This window comes from Rhinolophus ferrumequinum, chromosome 22, assembly GCF_004115265.2.
Source record: "Rhinolophus ferrumequinum isolate MPI-CBG mRhiFer1 chromosome 22, mRhiFer1_v1.p, whole genome shotgun sequence".
NCBI lineage: Eukaryota > Metazoa > Chordata > Mammalia > Chiroptera > Rhinolophidae > Rhinolophus > Rhinolophus ferrumequinum.
Window position 1 is genome coordinate 19419608 of NC_046305.1, and position 22061 is coordinate 19441668.

A 22061-nucleotide genomic window follows, 5' to 3' on the forward strand; every position below is an offset into this window, starting at 1 on the left:
TGACACTTTGCTTTTAAAAAAACCACTTGAATCTTGCTTTACTACAAATTAGAAAACAAAGGTGTTTAATAAAATAGAAAATATTTCAGAAAGACTACCAAACCTTGAAAAAATCTTCAAGCTGTTTGCTGTTATAAAGAGCGGGAATATTGGCAGAGAACTGTAGCAGATCTTCAGCACACTGTCTCCTCTCTTCAATAACAGTTTCATCAAATCGTCCTAGAATGAAATAAGAAATCAACCCTACGAAGAGAAGGCTCAAACACGGGTTCATAACAGTTTATGTTCACTGAGAGCAGCAGCAGACCTATCACCGTACTGCCTATCTGCAGTCTTCTGAAGTCAAATCCAGTCTCCACAATGGAAATCAGCCACACTCTCACCAGAAAAGAAAACAATGTTTCTGATAAAACAAGAGGCAAGGGTGTCAACTGATAAATAAATGGTGCCATCATAATCTAAAGCCTGTCAATGTAAGAAACTTACCATTTAAGAAACTGGTGGTTTGAAACTAAAATTGAAAAGAGAATTATAAAGAATTCAAATGGTTTTCTATAGTAATTTAATACTGTAATTACTCAAATAATTTTCTCTTTCCCACTCTTTTTGATTTCTAAAGGAACTGAAGAGAGGAAATTATGAGAACATCTGTGTATCAATGGGGTCAAAACTCTCAGTTTGAAGCAAAAAGCTTTTAAGTCAAATTCCATGTGTGATGCTATCAGCATAGATGACATTTTGCTTGTGAGAAAAAAAGAGAACACACACAGCACCCCTGAGCTCTGGTTTACAAGGTGACCGAAAGGCGGTTTTCCCAGAATTTTTTTAATGATACATATAATCTGATTGCTGACAAGGCATTTTTCAAATAGATCATTTTGTTTCTACCCCATATCAGATTATTGGTTGGCATTTGTCATATGCCATGTACCATACTAACTGCAATACAGGTTTAAAAAAATACAAAATCAAAAGAGTAGCATCATCATACACTTAAAACATTTTCAGTTGCTTTGCAAAAATGTTAACAGAAAACTGAGGCACAAAAGATTCCTAGTATATTACTCAAGGCAACTGAAATTGAACCACTAAATATCTCAGCTCAGGGGTCGGCCCGGTGGCTCAGGCAGTTGGAGTTCCATGCTCCCAGCACGGAGGGCTGCCAGTTGGATTCCCACATGGGCCAGTGGGCTCACAACCACAAGGCTGCCAGTTCAGCTCCTCGAATCCCACAAGGGATGGTGGGCAGCGCCCCCTGCAACTAAGATTGAACACGGCACCTTGAGCGGAGCTGCCGCTGAGCTCCCAGATGGTTCAGTTGGTTGGAGATGCAGCATGGGCTCTCAGCCACAGGGTTGCCGGTTCGACTCCCGCAAGGGATCGTGGGCTGTGCCCCCTACAACTAACAACGGCAACTGGACCTGGAGCTGAGCTGTACCACCCACAACTAAGACTGAAAGCACAGCAACTTGACTTGGAAGAAGTCCTGGAAATACACACTGTTCCCCAATAAAGTCCTGTTCCCCTTCCCCAATAAAATCTTTAAAAAAAAAAAAAAAAAAAAAAAAAAAACCTCTGCTCTGAGTCTCTCACGCTTATGGTGAAGTGTCTGCTTCATGGTCACTAAATGAAGTGGTCTTAGCGTTAAACCTGGGTTCAAGTACTAGCTCTACCATTAACTAGCTGTATCTTATGCAGATTATTTCCTAATTTATAAAATGGAGAAAATGAACAATGTACATAAAGCTCCCAGTTCCATGCTAGGCACAAAGTAAGTACCGTGTTTCCCCGAAAATAAGAGCCAGACAATCAGCTCTTGTCTGGTTGTGTCTTTCGGAGCAAAAATTAATATAAGACCTGGTATTATATATTATATTGTACCCGGCCTTACATTATGTAAGACCAGGTCTTATATTATTGTAAAAAAAGACCGAATCTTATATTAATGTTTGCTCCAGAAGACGCATTAGAGCTGACTGTCTGGCTAGGTCTTATTTTCGGGGAAACACAGTACTTAATAAATCAGTCATGGTGTCCTTGAATCTTCAAGTACCATCACGGTGTCCAGCTCACAGAACATGCTAATAAACTTTTGCTGACTGCACGAGCGAATAATGAAAACTTATAAAAACCATCTAACAAAAAGAACTCTCTTACAGTGGAACATTCTATCCTAGAAAATAGTAATATTTCACTAATAAGAAATTTTAACAGTGGGTCCATAAACAACCCCCTAAGCTTAATGGATGGGTTTCAGAGACAACAATCCTACAACAATCAATGCATATGTCCATTGGCACATTTTTCTAGAAGGGTCTCTAACTGTTATCAGCATTCTCAAAGAGCCCAGGGCCCAAGTCAAGGTTAGCAGGGAAGTCAATTAGAGGATTCCTAACATCCAGTGTACTTTTTATTTACTACGGAATAGGATTCCAATTGCTATCTCAATTTGTTCTCAACTTCTTCCTAAGTAAAATAACCCCCAATTTCTAACTAGGTACATGGCAGCCCAGGAAAAAAAGGCTGTCATTTCCAGCTTGCTTTTGCAGTTACATCTGGAGGTGGACTAAGTTCTGACCAATAATATATCACAAAAGTTATACTGCAGCTTCCCAGAAATCTCTGTAAGGGACAGCTATTACACACCTTCTCCCCCCTCCCTTTTCTCCTTTCTGCTTTTCCCTTTCCCAGGATTATGACTTGGAAGCTAAAAACTGACAGAGCAACAAGCTAGGAGTTTCGATTCCTGATTTCTGTGGAGCTGCCCCTGCCTGAGGCTACCTCCAAATCTTATACCACAAGAATGAAATTGATGTCTACCTGGTTTTCAGTTTTGTCACAAGTAACCAAATCTAATATAATTCATTATGCTGTATCTGTTTTTCTATTAGCTGTCAGTTCATGTGCAACAATTCAATTAAACCCAATTCTCCCCATGACAAAAGCACATCTAAAATGACACTGCTAGCTTGCCTATCAATAACATTACCTGGAAAAAACTTCCAAGAGCCCCAACCCATAGAGCAAATTCTCTGGCCTAAAAACAATCTAAGTTAGTCAATCCTGAGGAAAATCTACTGGCCAAAAAATTTAAAATGACACTTAAGTGTCCATTATTCATTCTTTTTCCTAAATAAGAAATTAAGTATGCTTATAATTATCATCCAACATATTTATCCTTTAAACAAAAAAAGTAAATAAATTCCAGTGCCTGTGAATATTTGTAATTTTGTGATCATCAATAATTTTAGAACAGAAACCCAGAAAATGCACAGATTATAATATATTTTAACCCATAAGACCACCTGCTATTATCTTTAAATGCATAACTACTGATTAATAAATTTTAATGAAACTCTTCCTAATATTTGATGACACCCTTAAAAAATCTTATTGACTAGCTGAAACAAACACATAAAAATTTGGGAGCTTTAATTCCAGAGTGATCAATGACTCATTCCACCTCCCCAGTAAGCTAGACTAAAATGCTTAAGCAATGAGCATATCAACTTCTAAATAGAATACATATGTCAAAAGTCTTTGTTGTACTTCTATTGATCTATGCATTTTCATTCCACTAAACTTAGACAAGCATAGATGAATTAAAACATTTTTCAGAGTGGAGCACAACCAAAAATAAAGGCTTATGCATTAAAAGATTCAATGCACTGAATGCTATCACCAGAGCAAATGTGATGAAAGAACATGCTCACTTCTTTATTCCTAAGATTTCAGAACAAACAAAAAAGTACTGGTAGCATCGACAAAGAAAGTAGATGAATTTTAATAACTACTGGCCCTAATATATATAACAAAACCACCTAATTTTAAAAGGAAATTAGAAAGTAGCAAGATTCAACAGTCATCCCAATGGTAAACAATACCCTGGTAGCTATTCTCTAGCTGTTAACTATTTAATACCATCAAAACTTCCATTTATAGACAGCAACAATGAGAAGCAATAAATAGGCACTTCTCTTATCACTGCTTTAAATTTCCCTTCACAGAGTAAATGTTCATTTTCCTGTGAACACAGTAGAAAAATTGAATATACTTTACAATAGAAAATGAAAAACAAATTTTTCTGACAAAGTTTACTGTGCAATATTATATATAATGTATATTATTATTTGTGCGTGAGTATATATTATATATAAGCCACTCCATTGCTCCCAAGTACTCAATAAATAATGGTTTATTAAAATCTGAGGCAGGAAGGTAAATTCAAACATTCTAATAAAGCTGGTAAAACACTGGAAATAGTCTCTCTCTTTGATTTAAAAGCTGCCTTTGGGACATACAAGAAGGTATTATCCCTATCTTACCAATGGAAAGAAAAAAAAAAAAAAGAGGCTGGGATGTTAAGTTGTACAAGATCACACCACTGGTAAATAGTGGATTGAAGATTTGGGCTTAAATCTATCTGATTCCAAAAGGCATGTTCTTTTCACAATAACACCAGAATAGTAATTACGTATTTCATGGTTCTGCAAATTACACCAGGAGTCTCTTTTGCTGCTGAGGCTTACGTACAGAAAGTGTGAGAGTAGCTAAAAAGATAGATGATTAACCACCAGTCCCCTCCACACAACCACAGCTGCCACCTACAGGGGTCACTGCGGTTATCAAGTATTACAAATGGACTGTACCATTTACTAAAGAGTGATAAATTGCTTACTTATTAAGATTAATAAGAAACTTTCACTCTATAATATGTAAGGATGTGAAGAAAAATTGAAGATAATCCATTAGCAACAGAAAATAATAGCTAAGAACCAATTTAGAAGCCACTCCCTTTCACCCACTGACAAGCTTATTGTTCAAGAAGCCAGGCTGTATATCGTCCAACTTTAAATTTAAAGACATGTGCACAGTTAAATTCCACAGTACAAAAGGTTTAAGGTAAAAAGTAAAACTATCCCTCTTTCCACGCACTCAGAGGTTTCACATATTATACAAATGTGTGTAGCTACATCTTCACACAAATATGTTTTGTCTATTTAAACATAGAGGGAATCTTACTAAACATATCTCTGTGCAACATTTGTTTTTAGATTCTGAAAAACATATCCTGGACATCTTTCCATCTAGTAGATCTCAAATGGCTGAAGAATTCTATTAATTGGCTAAATTATGGCACATGCATACAATTATGTATTGAGAAAATTCAGTGTAAATTTCTTCTATTAAAAATGCTGCAAGGAACACCCACATGTATGTACATATGTGTGTGTACATATTTGTGTCTGTGTGTGTTCTCAAACTGTGATCCACAGACTGCTGAAGAAATCAACAAGATCAAAACCATTTTCATAATAATACTAAGACAGTAGATGCATTTGCACTGATAATCTAATAGCAACAGCAGTAAAACTGCTGACCTTTTAGCATGAATCAAGACAATGGCACCAAACTATACTTACTACTAATCACCATATTCCTTACTGTCATTCACTCATATTGAAATTTTTTTAAATGCTAGTTTCCCTTAAGAATGTCCTTGACAAAGCAGAAAATATATTAAATTTATTAAATTTCAACCCTTGAGATCATTTCTTTTTAAAAATCTGTGGAAAAAACAATTAATATGCAACTATTCAGACTTAGACAGCTGGCAGATATTTTCGCAAAAATAAACAAAATGAACCTGACACTTCAAAGTAGCACTGTTTCCAGTGATGAAATTCAAGCTGCCAAGTCACTGTGAGCTTGACAACTTCTCAATACTTAAAAAAAATTAAAAAATAAAAAAATCAAATAAAAAATAAGCTAAAAAAAAATTTCCTTCAGAGGTCTGTGATATTAACAAATTTCTTTTGATATTTTATAATGAAACGGGTCAACATTCACCAAGATACAAAGTATAGACATTTAAAAAAAAAAAAATCAAAAAATTTCAGAACTATAAGAATAATGCAACATCATCTTTTCTTATGATCCTATAGGTTTTCTTTCTTTGTTTGGTTGGAGTTGGAGTTGTTGTGTTATTGTTTTATGGAAGGGGAGGAGTAAATGCATTTTGAGTTAGCAAAACTATACCAAGAACCTGAAAAACAATTTCGGGTGCTTGCTGCATGATATGAATTACCTTAACAAATAAAGGAGCTTCTGACTTAATGGTACAGTATTTCAGGGTTTAGCATATATACCTAATTAGGTAATCATCACTTTTAGAACCATAAATTCAAAATAATCACTTACCAAACACTATTCCTTTAGCAAACGGAGGAAACAATTCTGAATGTCGGAATAAGTTTTTGTGAATTTGCCATAGTTCTTTGTGTAGTTTCTTAAAGTCACTGTATCTCTTCCACACGATTATCTAGAAAAGAAAATTAAATGTGTATCTCACAGTGAAACTATTTAGGTTCATATATCTGAACAACAAATAGTCTTTTCATGGAAGCACTAAAAATTGTCATGCAAAAGCAAAAAAATAAAACTTTAAGCAATACATGGTAACCGTCTAAAATTAACTAAAAATATTGGCTTTAAAAATATAAAACAGTAATTCTTCCTCCAAATGTTCTATTTTGGTTTTTAAAACAAGCACTGTTTTCTTCATACTGGAAAAATAGTCACACTAGTACAAAGAAGGTCTATCCTACATAAAATGTCACTTAATCTCTTAAAAAGCCAATTACTAATGGTCTGGAAATGAACTATACGTCAAAATATATATTTTATTCCAAAAACAGCATGTTTATAAACAAAATAATTGATGTAGACAATTTTTCAACATAAAATACATACTCAGCATTTGCCTAAAAGGATAAAATAACACTGAAGAAGAGATAGCTGTGTAGCAAATAATTAACATGAACTTTTTTATTTCATAAATGTCAATTTAAAGTAGTAATAAGATTTCTGGAGGCAAGGTGAATCCTGATCAGAATACCATTAAAACTAGTATATTCCAAAAACAAAACAATCATCTACATTATACAACATGTAAAAGTTTACCTTAACTAGTTTGAATTATTGTTTAGCCTCATTCAGATTAAATTAGAAAAATAAACTTTACAAAGAAGGATTTGACACGTGGCTTTGATATCACTGATCTCAGTCTCTACAAAATAGAGTAAAAACTGAGTTTTAAATTCCGTCACCTGGTGTACTTGGGCCTTTGCTTCTAAAAAAACCTACTTCCCTCACTTATAACAAGCTCAATATTAGAGTGCAATGCTAATAAGCAAAACTTAAGCCAAGCAGGTTACCAAGTGTGATTTAAGACTCTTGTCAAAAATTACTCTCTACACATAGGAATTTCTTCACTAAGCTTGTCATACTACCAAAAATTTGACCATGATTAATAAGCTTCTTGTTTCAAATATAGTTATAATCCTAGGAGACTAGACAGACTATAACATGAATTAATTTAAACAAACTACTCCCTCCTGATGCTTCCTTTTATTCATTTACTAAACAACAAAAATAGTCATCAAAACAAATATTTTCATGGCCCTACTTTGTGATAGGCACTGGATGAAGAAATGAGAAACATACTCCCTGTCTGCAGAGAGTTCCCAGTGTCGTTAGGAAGAATAAGCCAGCACAATAACTACATCACAAGACAGCCACGTGATAAATGCTAGAAGAGCAGTGAGCCCAACGATGTTACGGAAGGAGCACCTAAACCACCAGCCTTGGGATCTCAAAGGCTTTACAGAAAAGTATTATCTTAGGTGAGCTGCCTGAAGGGAAACAGTGCTTAGACCAACAAAAATAAGAGGAAAAGAAGAGGCTGTGGATGAAGTTTTTAAGAGGACAGCGAGATGTCAAATATAATTACTAGAATTTAAGCTTTTGCAACTGGATAAATAGTGATGCTGTTCCTGAAGATGAAGAGCCAAGGGAGAAGCTGTTTTGAGACAAAAACAAAGTTCAATTTTAGACATATCTGATAGGTAAGGCCTCTAATTCGAGAAGTCCAATGGGATACATGTGTTTGGGGTTCAAGAGAGCACTAACCAAGACATATTAAATTAGGAGTCTTCAGTAGAGAGGTGGTAATCACGCAGGAAAGGTTTCTCAGCATTTGTAACGAGATGAGGAGTCTAACAACAGAATGATGAGGAACCCTAACACTGAGGAGGGGCCAGCCAGAAGAAGAGCAAACCAAGTACAAAGTGAGTGTTCAAGAAGTTTGACTGTGTAGTGAGAAAGGCCACATGGATAGAAGAGATTTTATTTTTAAATAGAAGTGAATGAGACAAATGCTGATAGCAAAGAACCAATAATTCCAGCAAAAGACAGAGAGCAAAGAGGAACTAACTGGGACGGCCAGATGGCTCAGTTGGTTAGAGCATGAGCTCTTAACAACAAGGTTGATGGTTCAATTCCCATATGAGCCAGTGAACTGTGCCCTCCATAACTAGATTGAAAACAATGGCTTGAGCTTGGAGCTGAGCCCTCCATGGGCAGCTGGTTGGCTCAGTGGTTAGAGCGCAGTGCTCATAATACCAAGGTGGCCGGTTCGAGCCCCACATGGACCAATGAGCTACACCCCCCACAACTAGATTGAAAACAACAAATTGACTTGGAGCTGAGCTGCGCCCTCCACAACTAGATTGGGGGGGGGGGAGGGAAATAAAAAAAAAAGGCAACTTGACAGCCTAGAAAAACACACTGTTCCCCAATAAAAATTTAAAAAAAAAGAGGAACTGGGCCGGCCCGGTGGCTCAGGCGGTTAGAGCTCCATGCTCCTAACTCCGAAGGCTGCCGGTTCGATTCCCACATGGGCCAGTGGGCTCTCAACTACAAGGTTGCCGGTTCAACTCCTCACGTCCCGCAAGGGACGGTGGGCTGTGCCCCTGCAACTAGAAAACGGCAACTGGACCTGGAGCTGAGCTGCGCCCTCCACAACTAAGACTGAAAGGACAACTTGAAGCTGAACAGCACCCTCCACAACTAAGATTGAAAGGACAACAACTTGACTTGGAAAAAAAAGGCCTGGAAGTACACACTGTTCCTCAATAAAGTCCTGTTCCCCTTCCCCAATAAAAAATCTTTAAAAAAAAAAAAAGAGGAACTAACTGAGACAGACAAACCAAACACTTGGAAAGTAAAAGTCTTCAGGATAGTGAAATTAACAGTGACTTTAATTTTCCTATTTTATGCTTCTCTCTAGTTTCTAATGTTGATACATGAACATAATTCTGTCGTGGGAAAAAACAATGTTGGTTTCATATTTTTTAAATAGACTAAATTATTATGGTGGTACTACATTAACAAGAGCTTAAAAGGGAAGTGGGTGACAGACTTGTAAAAGTCATCGTAAGACAAGTGCCATCCTTAAAGCCATCAACTAGACATGAGAACTATTCAAAAGACTGTTGCTCATGGAAACAATTAAATCTGCAGATAAAATTCATATTCTAGTTAGGGTCATTTTAAAATAGAGGCAGAGTAACTTAAGGGGCAAAAGTTAACAATTCAATCACAATAATAATAATACCATGGTATATAAACCAGTAGACAGTTTGTCAGAGCTAGAATCAGAACACCCCCTCCAAGATGAGCATCTGTGTTTCTTCACCATGCCGTAATTTATTCACTCAATTATTTCTTATTCTCAACACTAGAACTGTAGAACTGAAATACCTAAGAGCAAATATAAACCCTCAAGAAATGTGGGAAACCAAACATCACAAAATGTCTCCATCCACTGCCTCCTTTTCTCCTTACTTCTGTTAAGCTTGGACATTTCTAGAAATCTTCAAAATGGAAGAGTGAAAAGAAGCACACTTCCATTAAATCAGAAAGTATTAATGTTTATAATTGGACTACACAAAGTCCCAAAAGATACATGCAAAAATCATTTTCTTTAATAACCAATTTTTCCTATTATAAAAATAAAAATCAACGTATAACAGCTATTGCTTTATTGAACCAACTCTGCAGAAATTTCTTATTCATTAAACTTATCTGAATAAAATTCTTCAATTAAATATTAATTCAGTGACAATCATATGTAGACTACAAATTTAATAAAAGCTTAGAACTGACTCTGGGTGGTGAACACACAATGTAATTTATAGATGATGTGATACAGAATTGCACACCTGAAATCTATGTAATTTTACTAACAATGGTCACCCCAATAAATTTTAAAAAAAAATTTAATAAAAGCTTAATTTTCATTTAAAACATTCCCTTAAATATTAGGTTAAAACAGTTTTCTTTTAAGAGAATTTCGTTTAATGATACCAAAAACCTTTAAATCTCTTGTATTTTACAAAACCACTCAATTCAATTAACTTCACCCCTTTACTGTCCTATACCACTTAAATTTCACTGGGTCATCTTTTCTTGCAACCAACATCACTACCATACTATTTGCTTGAATATTTCTTTTCCCCCCTTTTCAAGAGCGTTTTCTTTCCCGTGACAATTTCTGACACCAGTGAAGTTTACTACCTAGAGAGACACAGAGCTCTATGTAGGCTACTGTTTTAAAAGGTGGGGAAGGAAGGGTACAACATTTCCACCACTTTCTCTACCCTGTTGCAAGTGTTTGTGTTCTAGAGATTCTCCTGAGCAAGAGGCCACATTAACTGTTGTTGTCCCCCCTCAGATTCACCCATACTGCTCTTAATAAATAAAAATTTAGAGGGAATTTATAAAAGATTTAAAAAAAGAACAAAAAAGGTACCTGGATAATTTTAAATTATTTACTCCATGTCAGTGTTTAAACATTCTTGGAGGAAAACACTGCTGTATGGTAGCATGCACCAAGGTACATATAGGGAAAAAAAACAGCAAAATTTCTCCAGTTTTAGAGGGATAGCATATTACCAGCCCTATATTTGGTTCGATTAACTGTACATCTACTAATCCTCAATAGCCCTCGTGAAGCCTGACTAAATTCTCAAGCAATAACGAAATGAATCTGTTAACAGAGAGAGAAAGAGTAAAAGAAAAGGAAATAGAAACAAATTCTAGAGGGTGAATTCCTCTCCTAAATGAGAATTCCAATTAAATGACATATGCGAGAAACTAAAAAGTGTTGTTATAATTTCAAGGTTATTCTATATTTTAAGAAGCTAGCTAGACAGAAGACATCATTTTTTTTTAATTTTATAATTTTATAGCATTTCTAACAAAGGACCATGCAATCATCTAACTAAAGGACACTTACAAGAGCTTTCTGATGAATGGTTCACCAACAGTTGTTATTATAAAAGACTGTTCCCCAAAAAAGGATTAAGGAAATGGCAGAGAGTATGTTCATGGATAAGTTGGTTCAGGATTCTCCCTGGAAAAGGGGAACATCAAGCTACAAACTACAGCAGAGCAATCAGATAAGGTATTCAAAAGAAACACAACCCATTTTCAATTTTAACAGAGTTGTAAATTTTCCAAAGTAGAATAGCCTAATATTGATTATTAATTTAACATTCTAAAAAGTTCCAAATTCTAAAGAATAGTTCATACTAATCAACTGACACTTAAGTAGAGAGAGTACTTTGCTACAAATCACTTTCACCGCCATTTTAGAAGAATAGATATATAGATATAGAAATAGATATATATAGATATATAGATATCTCCTTTTCTTCCAAAATAACAATATTACAACATTCTCTTCATGGCTATTGGGAATGGGGGAGGGGGGTGAGATATCTTAAAACCCTAAGGAAAATAGTATGAAATCTTTTTAAAATATGTCTTTTATTAAAATATTTTTGGCCATGGGACATAAAATCAAATATAGCAAGAAATGTTAATGTATGAAAGTTAAAATATTTGAGTATTCTAAACCTGATGTCAGATACTCAAACCAACCAGTACCAAACAATCACCTTAAAGGTATGAATCAAGCCAGATTTTTCAGTTAGGAGTAATGTAGCTTGCAGCTAAATAGAAAATACATACCCCACTTAAGACATTAAAATTCAACAAGAGAAAAAACACTGTTGCAGAATCAAGACTGCTAATTTACAATGTCTCCTTTAAACACTTTAGTAAAAAAAAAAAAAGTTCCCAATATATAATATATATGCCCTTCTAATCTTAGTGAAAATGAGATTGGGGTGATCACTTCATAAAATATATAGATGTCTAATCAATATGTTGTACACCTGAAACTAATATAATATTGTATGTCAACTCTATCTGGAAAATAAATTAAATTTTTAAAAAAGAAAATGAGCAAGTATCAAAATGAAAGTAAATAAAAAAGTTAAAAGCAGCAAGCTCCTCAGTTAGGATTCCTAAAGTATATAACAAACACAAAGTATACAGAGAATTCCACAGTTTTAAGCTGGTATCATTTTAAAGAGAGGGAAAGTGTCTGCAAAAGAACTTACTATAAAACTACAAAATTTTAAAAAGAAACACCTACATCCAAAGCAGTTTTCCAATATGTCAACATGTCAAGTCAATATAAAAATGGAAGTGAATGGAAACCCATAATTTAATATAATAATCTTTAAAATTAATGCAGCTACCCAATACTTTTCATTTTTTTTACTAAACAGGCATCTTGATTTTGAAATAGGTAATTAGGGGCCCTTAACTAATATTGAAATCTTGAAATTATCACATTATTAATAGCACTGTAATTCCTGAAATTCTTATTTATATAACTTAACATTTACTAAAATTTAACACAAACTTAATAGGTCTGAGTAATTCTTCAATTTCTTATTTATATAACTTAACACCTACTAAAACTTACCTCATATTTAATAGGTCTGAAATAGGATATTTCAGTTACTGTTTTGTGAGCTGAAGACAATCTCCACACAAACATACAAAGACTGACATACAAATAATTCAATCTCCTCAATGAAGCCTTTAATTAAAATTTTTGTCAAATATATAAAATAAAATTTTCATATGAATAAATATGTTACCTCCTGGACATCCTCTGGATTTCTTCGTGAAACAACCTGCAATAAAACATATACAGAAATATCTAATCATTATCAAAATTTAAGATTTCACATTTGCGTAATTACTTTCAATCATATTTGTATTAAAAATTCAATATGCTTAAAGGAAAATACCGTATTATATCACGAGAAACTCAGCTATATAATAACGTCACTAGCTGAATAAAATACATACTAAAAAATTAAGCAAAAAGGCAGCTGAAATAATCCACATACTAAAAGTTCACGTATTCCATTCAAAAGAGAATGCCTCAGGCCTTTACTCTTACTTGACATAATTCTACCAAACTTGTCTATCCCGCTTCCCAGCCTCCACATAAATTAGAAGCATAAAAAAGAGCTGCATCTGGACAAAGTATACAAGAGATTGCTCTGCATTATTTCTTACACTTGGATGTGAATCTACAATTAGCTCAGTTAAAATTTCAATTAAAAAAAGAGCAGCCACACCTCAATATCTGTGAGAAGTAATCACTGACCACCTAATGGTAAAGAAGACAACAAAAGTAACTTATAAAAAATTATGAGGACAGCATTCAAGGGCAATCCTATCTATGTTCTTTGAACAAAGAAGAAGGGGATTCCTATAGAATTCTCTAATTACAAAAGGCCAAAAAAATCTAACACCGTTTTGAAAGATTTCCTCACAAAATTTTTGAAAAGAAGTAGGCTGGGTGCTTAAATCATCAAACACCATTGTAGAGAGGGAAAAATCTCACCTTAGGTATTAATACATAATACTATCTATGTAAATGTAAAATTCAGGAACTTGGTACCACACACATTTTGCAAAAACAAACAGAAACAGATATCAGGTAAGCCATTCCTGGAAATCAAATATATGTGTACTACATAAGTAAAAATATATTAGCTAACAAGAAGAAAGTCACATAAAAATGGCTGCCTATGGATGAGAGGAAGAAAAATTATTTGATGACTAGTGACAATACCATGAACTGGGAATTATGATCAACTCAACACTACTGAGGTCCAAAACAAAAAATTACCATGTAAAGTCAGACACACCTGGGTTCAAATTACAGTTCCTCTACTTACAGGCTTGATATCCTCTATAAAATGGGGATAACAGTCCCCACGTGGCCTGGCTATTGTGAACCTCAAATAAGAATACAGCAAGAACTCCGTAATTAAAACGTTAGCTCCCTCTCTCCCTTACTAGAGAATTTAACTATCTTGAAAGGTCCCACCTAAGAATTCCAGACAGGAAAAGTTCTAATTTCTTGCCACTCTATTCTCCAACTTCCAGGATATATAAATTTGGTAAACATCTTCTAGCAATTTTCATTAATGTAGCACAGTGCTGTCCAACAGAATTTTCTCTGATGATGGAGACAAATGCTCCCTATCTGCATTGTCCAACAGTAGCCCCTGGCCACATGGGTGTGGCTGCTGAACTTGAAGTATAACTACTGTGACTGAAGAACTGAATTTTTCATTTTATTTCATTTAAATTAAAATAGCCACATATGGCTAACAGCTACCGTATTAGACAATACAGATTTAGAATAAGAGGCTATAACTAACAACCACATGTTATTCAAAGATTAGACTTTAGCTATTATTTTCAAATGCCACCCCCCTTATTCCACCAAACACACACACACACACACACACACACACAACCTTTCCAAATTATGATGTTTCACATAATAAAATGATTTAATTTTGCCTCACAAATTTTCTTATATTTTTGTAAAATGAGCTAATGAGAAGAAAGTCAGGAATAATCAATCCACTAAGAACCCACCCACCAAAAATAGTCAACATATAATCATTGGCAATAAGGTTTATTTAGGTGTACCTTACATTCTACAAGTTATATTTTTCTGAAAAATCAACAGACTTCCTGAGTTTATAACTCAATCATTTTACAAACATACTAAGGTATCTTATTATTTTAAACAACGTTCCTTTACACATACAAATGGTCTTTTTGTGACAAAATAAATTATTTCCTGATTTGATGTATGAGTACATATTACAAGTCACACATTTTGGATTTTCTTCAGGTAAGCCATTCCTGGAAATCAGATATATGTGCACTACATAAGCAAAAATCTATTAGCCATCCCCTCATTATATCTATAGTTTTAAAACCACCTTACCAGAAATAACCAGTTTGATTATGACTTCTCATCCATATTCTGAGTGGCTCACATACTTCTGCTATGCACTGGGGCTACGATATGAGCAAGAAAAGTCCCTGCCTACACGATGCCCACAGTCTCGGGGTGCACATGACTGTGTGGGTGGGTTAAGGGGAGGGGTATTTCCCAAACTTATTTTAGTTATCTCAGAGAAGAGTAGTGTGCTAAGCAACAAACAGGGGAGTGCTTCATCCTAGACCCTTCCCCTGACACTGAATGCTCAGTGTCCAGACCACAGCAGCAAACTGCATCCCATTAGCAAGTCAAGAACACCGGTTAGTGATATAAGACTTTTAATATTTTCAGGATAATAAGTTACTTAAGGTTATTACAGAAAATACAGAAAGTCAAATTTTAAATATTCTTAAACTATCTAAGTGAAGATGTTTAATTTTAAGCTTACAAGAGGAACTTCTCTTCACCCTTAAGTGAAAGGGAGAAAGAAAATATACTTAGAGTTCAGAAAATTAAATCAAAAGCTATTTGCTGACTATAGACTATCTCTTTCCCCAACAGCATAAACAAAGCTCAGTGAAAATCAAGTCTGGAAATCAGAGGGCTATACTTTCCTGATTCTCCTGTTCTTTCCGCTTTGGTTTTTCTGCTTCTCTTTTGTAGGTTCCTCTTCCTCTCTCTACCTGCCAGCACTCTGTGAGCACTCCAAGAATCTGTCCTAGAAGGTTTCTTAGCCTCTTTTTTGTTGTTAAGAGAGAAAGTCTCTATCTGTACTAATACTGTTCCAGGCACTGTGCCAGGCATGGGGAAAATAACCTTGACTTTGTACATTTGCATTTGGAAAGCATCTTATATTAATGATTCATTTTATTCCCTCAACAATCTATGAATTAGGCAGGAATGTTATAATGAGTGCCCCTTTCATAGACAAGGAAACGAGACCCAGATACTTATATGATGACATATGACTATTCACCTTTAGATTTGGAATGAGAGCTCAGATTTTATGAATCCTGGTCTAGTGCTGTTTCCACTGTACTACATTGCCTCCCTCATTTATCTGTGGTATTTTCAGCAATAATTAAGTTTAATTACTTCCACAAAACCCTGTCACCACAGGCTTCATTTATTCTTTTACTTATTCAACAAATGTTAGTGCCTACTCCACAGCTAGGTACTGAAATACAAAGGAGAATACACCAGGTCTGATTCCTGTGCCACTACAATATCATCATTTGCCAGACACATTACCAAGTTCAACCACTTGCACCCCACCCTAAGGGATTCAGTAATCTCATTTAAATAGGTTAAGAACGTATCCTCTGAAATGGAAACCAAAAACATGAAACGATTAGGATAACATGAACTGAGACCAAGTCCATTAGTAACAACTTTCTTTTTTTCTTTTTTTTTTTTTTTAACTGGAACTCGGATTTTTTTCCTTTTTAAAAAAAAGAGTTGTATTTTAAGTGTGCTTTTCCAGGACTCATCAGCTCCAAGTAAAGTAGTTGTTTCAATCTCGTCGTGGAGGGCGCAGCTCATAGTGGCCCATGTGGGGATCGAACCGGCGGCAACCTTGTTGTGAAGAGCACTGTGCTCTAACCAACTGAGCTAACCGGCCGCCCCACAACTCTAACTATGTAATTCTCTTCAGCAGAACTGCAAAACTGATGAAAAATAAGAATATCAATCAGAAATTTAAGAATATGACCATACTGAGAAATGAACAAAACTGAGCCCTCAGACCCACCTATTTACAACTTTTAATGCTGTATTAGCAATTATCTTAACAAGTAATACCACGTCTAAAATAAAAATATTTCAATGCACCCTGTAGATTTCAATATTTTGTCATAACATTCAGCCAACAAATTCCTCAAAAGTTGGAATTTAAAGCAGTGATATCTTTCATTTAAAGTTCACAAATTTCCACTGCAAGCGTTAACTACCAATGGCTCAGTGAAGTACTATATTTATCTTGAGAATTCTCAAGATATATATAGAAAATTCTATTGCCAAGTCATCCTGAAAATTATTACCCTCAAGCAGTGCTTCACAAACATTGCCGCCTGGAATACCAGTATTCTTTAAAATTAGACATCTCAAAGGGAAGGATTAATGATGAACTCAGTTTACCTTTGTTTAAAAAAGAAACATATACTACATTATCATGCCTGGTAAATCTCCAAAAGGAAGATATACAGTATTTCCCAAGGTCATCTATCCACTCAACTTTTTATTTTTAGCATATGTTGTTTATTATTGTTTTATTTACTTAGTGCCACACCTACTAAACTTTGGAACACTGTTGGGAAATGCTACTGCCCATGTGCCTTTGTTAATGCCAAAAGCAAACCTGAATTTAGGAAAACAAATAAGGGCTCTAGTGAAGGTAACCATCTCTGACTGTGCTAAGTAAGAAAGTAAATCCTTCCCTTCGTTCAATCATCACAACAATCCTGCCTGATGCGATAACCAAAGTCAAGAGCACACAGTAACATACTAAGCATATTAATCAGCGAGAGGCAGGACTGGATCTCACAAGTCCATGCTTCCAAACAAAGTGCTCTTTCCAGGACAAAACTAAATCAGTCCTCCTAGAGATTCAAATTCCAGCTATGGGAGTAATGTGCCTCATGCCCACTAAGTGAACTCTTTTTGAAGAAATGTAAATCAACCAAAAAATAGAAGTTGAAGAAGCACTTTGGCAGAACAAAAAGAACTAAGAAAGGGATCTGAATACTGGCTCTGGCACTAGCCATGAACTGATTTTAACCAGTTCACCAATAAACCAAAGAAAAAGCCACCTTAAAATGAGCCCTTTTGCCTGTCTTTAGAACAGGGACCAGACATTGTAGCTTGGCCTAGGCTCAGGCCCATAATAATCAACAGACTATACCGTCATTAGGTCCTCTAAATCCTTTCCAGTGTGCTAACTTATTTTATTTACTTAATAAATATGACCAAGTTTCCTTAAAAAAACCAGTCAAAAGCACTCTTTTACCTAATTACCATTACAGCAATGATTTGAAATCACCCTCTTGATTCAGATATATCCAAAAGAATTGTCTTCTTCGTAAGATTGAGAGATAGCTATTGGAAAACAAAACTGTAAAAGTTATTCAAATCTAACTGTTATATTTCCGACAAATAGAGGATCACAAAATGAGTCCTTTTAGAAACAAGTAGAATAAGATTAAATATACATTTTAAGAAGGTACTTTTATGAGCAATTTATTATGTCAAGATTTCTGATGGCTACTTCACTATTAGTGTTAAGCTGCTAGTTTAGGGTAATAGGAGAACTTAGAGGATAAAATGTTTACAAAAGTAACACATTTTTTAAAAAACTAAGTGTCAAGGTACAAATAATCAAACATGGGCGGGGGGCGGGAACAGGAACACGCCCACCCTTCAGTTTTCAAAGACAAGACCGTCCAAATGTAGGAGAGGTATAATAGGATATATAAAAATGTAGGGCTACACTATCCTGAGCAGTTCCCATTGCGGTGATCAGGTAAAGCAAATGGCACATTCATCAATATAATGCATGCAATCCTTACTTTCAGACATTTGACTTTCATAAAATCCCTACTTTTATATAAACATACTGACACCTTTAAACTACATTTCATACACATAAAACAACTCTGGCAAGAACAGTAGGCACCTCCGAGCGCCCAGCTCACAAAGGCAAGGGTTCCCATACCAACCTCAGCCTCCCTCCCACTCCATCACCTGCATCTCATCTCGTCTCTCCCTCTTTTCCCTGCAGGGCTGCAGGTGTAACTGGTTGGCAAGAATATTTGGGCTGGTTATCACCCACCAGCCAGGTAGTCTGGACCCAAGAGACAGCACCTGCACAAACTATAATTAGACATTCTACATTTTTTAGTTCTCTGGAGTGTTAGAACTCCCACATCAGATAGACAAAAGTCAATGGGACAAATTTTAGACATTCAATTTTCTAACAAGTTTTTATGAAAGTAAGGAAATTGCTGCTTTCTACATTATTAAAATCCCAAAATCTCAAGAGAGAATAAAGAAGCTATAAACAGCAAGTTACCTCTGGGTACTCAATAAATGTTTGCTGAAGTTGTTTTCTCACTTAAAATTTTGTCAATTAGTATAGCACCCTCAAAAGGTAAACTACTTTCCAATCAAAGTTCAAGGAAATCAAAATCCTTAATGTTAAAGAAAGTTTGCAGTTTAACATAAAATCTTAATATCTGGGCATACAAGTTGTCAATAAACAAGATGGAAACAGAAATTTTTTAAAACCCCCTTACTAAAACTTTTGGTATATGAGACAGTCTTCTACAAAACAATATTAAAGTCAAAAACAAAAAAAGAGTAGAACAAAACAAGAATTTAGAAAAAACTGAACTTGAGAGCCATGATTTTTCAAAATTTATAAGCATAAATACATTTTACAACAAATTAATCTCCCTATCCCCATGATTACTCTATTTGCTGAAAATATCTCCAAATTAAACCAAAACCAAGTATTACTTCAAAAAATCTTCATGGACCTACTGTTTTAACAACTGAATTCTAATAATTCTCACTGCTTTAACACCGGCCATTTGTAAAAGGTTAATGGTTTAAAATTTAGTGGATTCTTTTATTCCTTTAAAGTAACTTAAATTAGTACTTGAAATGTTTATGAATATGCATTAATTTCAAAATAAAAAGGTAACAAAACTAAAAATTAAAATATGCTGCCACCCATACACAAAAACTTCACAGTGAGTATCATACTTAAGAGGAAAAGACTGAATGCTTTCCTCCTATGATCAGGAATAAAGCAAGGATATTCATTCTTACCACTCCTATTCAGCATTGTGAAATAAGGCGAGAAAAAGAAATAGAAGATTAAAAGGAAGAAATAAAACTATCCCTTTTGCCAGACAACATTGATTGTTTATGCAGAAAAAACAAGAACTCTACCAAAACTCCAAGAACTAGTAAGTCACCTTGGAAAGGTCACAGGATGCAAGGTCAACAGAAAAATGAACCAAATTTCTTTATACTAACAATGAAAAATTGAAAACTGAATTGAATTTTAAAAAAAACACGATTTACAACAGCTATGAAAAGATGAAATACTCAAGAATTAGTCTAATAAAACATGTACAAAATCTGTATGCTGAAAACTATAAAATGCTGATAAAAGATATCAAGGAACATCTAAATAACAAGACATATTATTATGTTCATGGATTCGAAGATTCAACATAGTAAAGACGTCAATTCTCCCCCAAAATGATCTACAGATTTAATGCAATTCTAATCAAAATCCCATCAGGATTTTTTGTAGATATATAGACAAGGTGATTCTAAAATTTATATGGAAAAGCAAAGGGACTAGAACAGTCAAAACAGTTCTGAAAAAAAAGAATAAAGTTGGAGGAATCATACTACCTAACTTTAAGACTTATAAACCTACAATAATTAACAATGTGGTATGGAACAAAACAGAGAACCCAGAAACAGATCCCCTCACATGGCCAATTAATTGAAAGAGGTGCAAAGGCAATTCAATGAAGAAAGGCTAGTTTCTTGAGCAAATGGTACTTTGTTACATTTGGACATCCACATACAAAAAAAATGAACCTCCTCCTAAACCTCACACCTTATACAAAAATAAACTCAAAATGGATCATAAAGCTAAACGTAGAAACCAAAATAAAACACCAAGAAGAAAACACTGGGGAAAAAAATTTGTGACATGGGGCTAGTAAAGAGTTTTCAGACATGACTCTAAAAGCACATCATTCCATAAAAGAGAAAAATGATAGACGGAAATTCACCAAAATTTTTAAATGTTGCTTTGCAAAAGACTGTTAAGAGAATTAAAAGATATGCTACACATTTGGGAGAAAATATTTGCAAATCACATACTGACAAAAAAAACTTACATCCAGAACAAATAAACAATTCTCAAAACTCAACAGTAAGAAAACAAAAAACCCAATGAAAAAAATGGGCAAAAGACATTCTCAAAAGGTGAAATACCATATGATTCTATTGATTTGATACTCTAAAAAGACAGAAGTAACACTGGTAGAGAGTGCATCAGTGGTGGCTAGAGGATAAGAGGTAAGGGAAAGGAACGTGAAAAAGCAATGGCATGAGGGAGTTTTTTTTAGAATGATGGAACTGTTGTTTCCTGATTATGGTGGTGGATATATGAATTTATACATGTGTCAAGATTCATAGAATTATATTAGGTTGGTGCAAAAGTAATTGTGGTTTAAAAGGTTAAAAGTAGTTGCAAAAACCGTAATTACTTTTGCACCAACCGAATATAACAAAAGATCTATTTTACTGTATGTCAATTTTTAAAACAGTTTAAAAAAATATACTGCCTATTTCCAGGCTTCTCTCAAGTCCCTACAATAGCCCAGGCTCTGTGCTAGGCTCCAGTCTCCCCTCAGATGAGACAATCAAGTCCACTAAGACAAAGGCATTAATGGAGGAGTATGTAACTCACATGGAGTCCTACACCTAAGAAAGGATTCCTAGAGAAAACAGGGCAGGAGCGGACCCTTGAGAGGAGCAAGAATTGCCAATACAAATGGGAAAAGCATTTCAAACAGAGGAAGAACATAATACACGGTCACTCGGGAACTTACAATTAATTCCTTCCCCAAGCACAAGCAGACCACGTTAAGAATACGGTCAGGAATTGAAAGCAAGTTCCCTCCGAGCAATAAAATAGTGCTTCCATTTGAATCTTTGGAAGTGGCTGTTTTTAGACTCAAACCTAGCAGCACTTCTTCCATTCATTCCATTGCTCCCTCCCCTTTGATCACATCGTCATCGTCATTGTATTCTCTATGTATCGTCACTTTTGCCCAACTATAGCAAGGCCCCGTGGGAACAAATAGGCGTTCCCACATGTACACCCACATCGTCTACTAAAATGGGTTGTATAACGTAAGTATTCTGCAGCGCAGCACTGGGATTAAAAGCACTGTGACTGGGGCCAGTCAACCTGGGTTCAAATCTAGACTCTACTGCTTGCTAGCTGTGT

General features: G+C 35.0%; 1 protein-coding gene across 6 annotated transcripts in view; it reads right to left on the reverse strand.

Annotated features, from left to right (window-relative positions):
* The window catches only part of RPS6KC1 (ribosomal protein S6 kinase C1), a 138366-nt gene that overhangs the window by 111988 nt on the left and 4317 nt on the right, over positions 1 to 22061 (reverse strand). For 3 of the 6 annotated variants that reach the window (XM_033093397.1, XM_033093398.1, XM_033093396.1), the window contains exons 2-4: positions 12861 to 12896; positions 6202 to 6322; positions 104 to 219 (exon numbers count right to left, since the gene is read on the reverse strand). In XM_033093397.1, coding sequence (XP_032949288.1) covers positions 104 to 219; positions 6202 to 6322; positions 12861 to 12896 — 273 coding nt within the window. Of the gene's footprint in view, positions 1 to 103; positions 220 to 6201; positions 6323 to 11140; positions 11258 to 12860; positions 12897 to 22061 lie in introns of all 6 variants that reach the window. The other 3 variants (XM_033093402.1, XM_033093399.1, XM_033093400.1) reach the window with 2 other exon arrangements.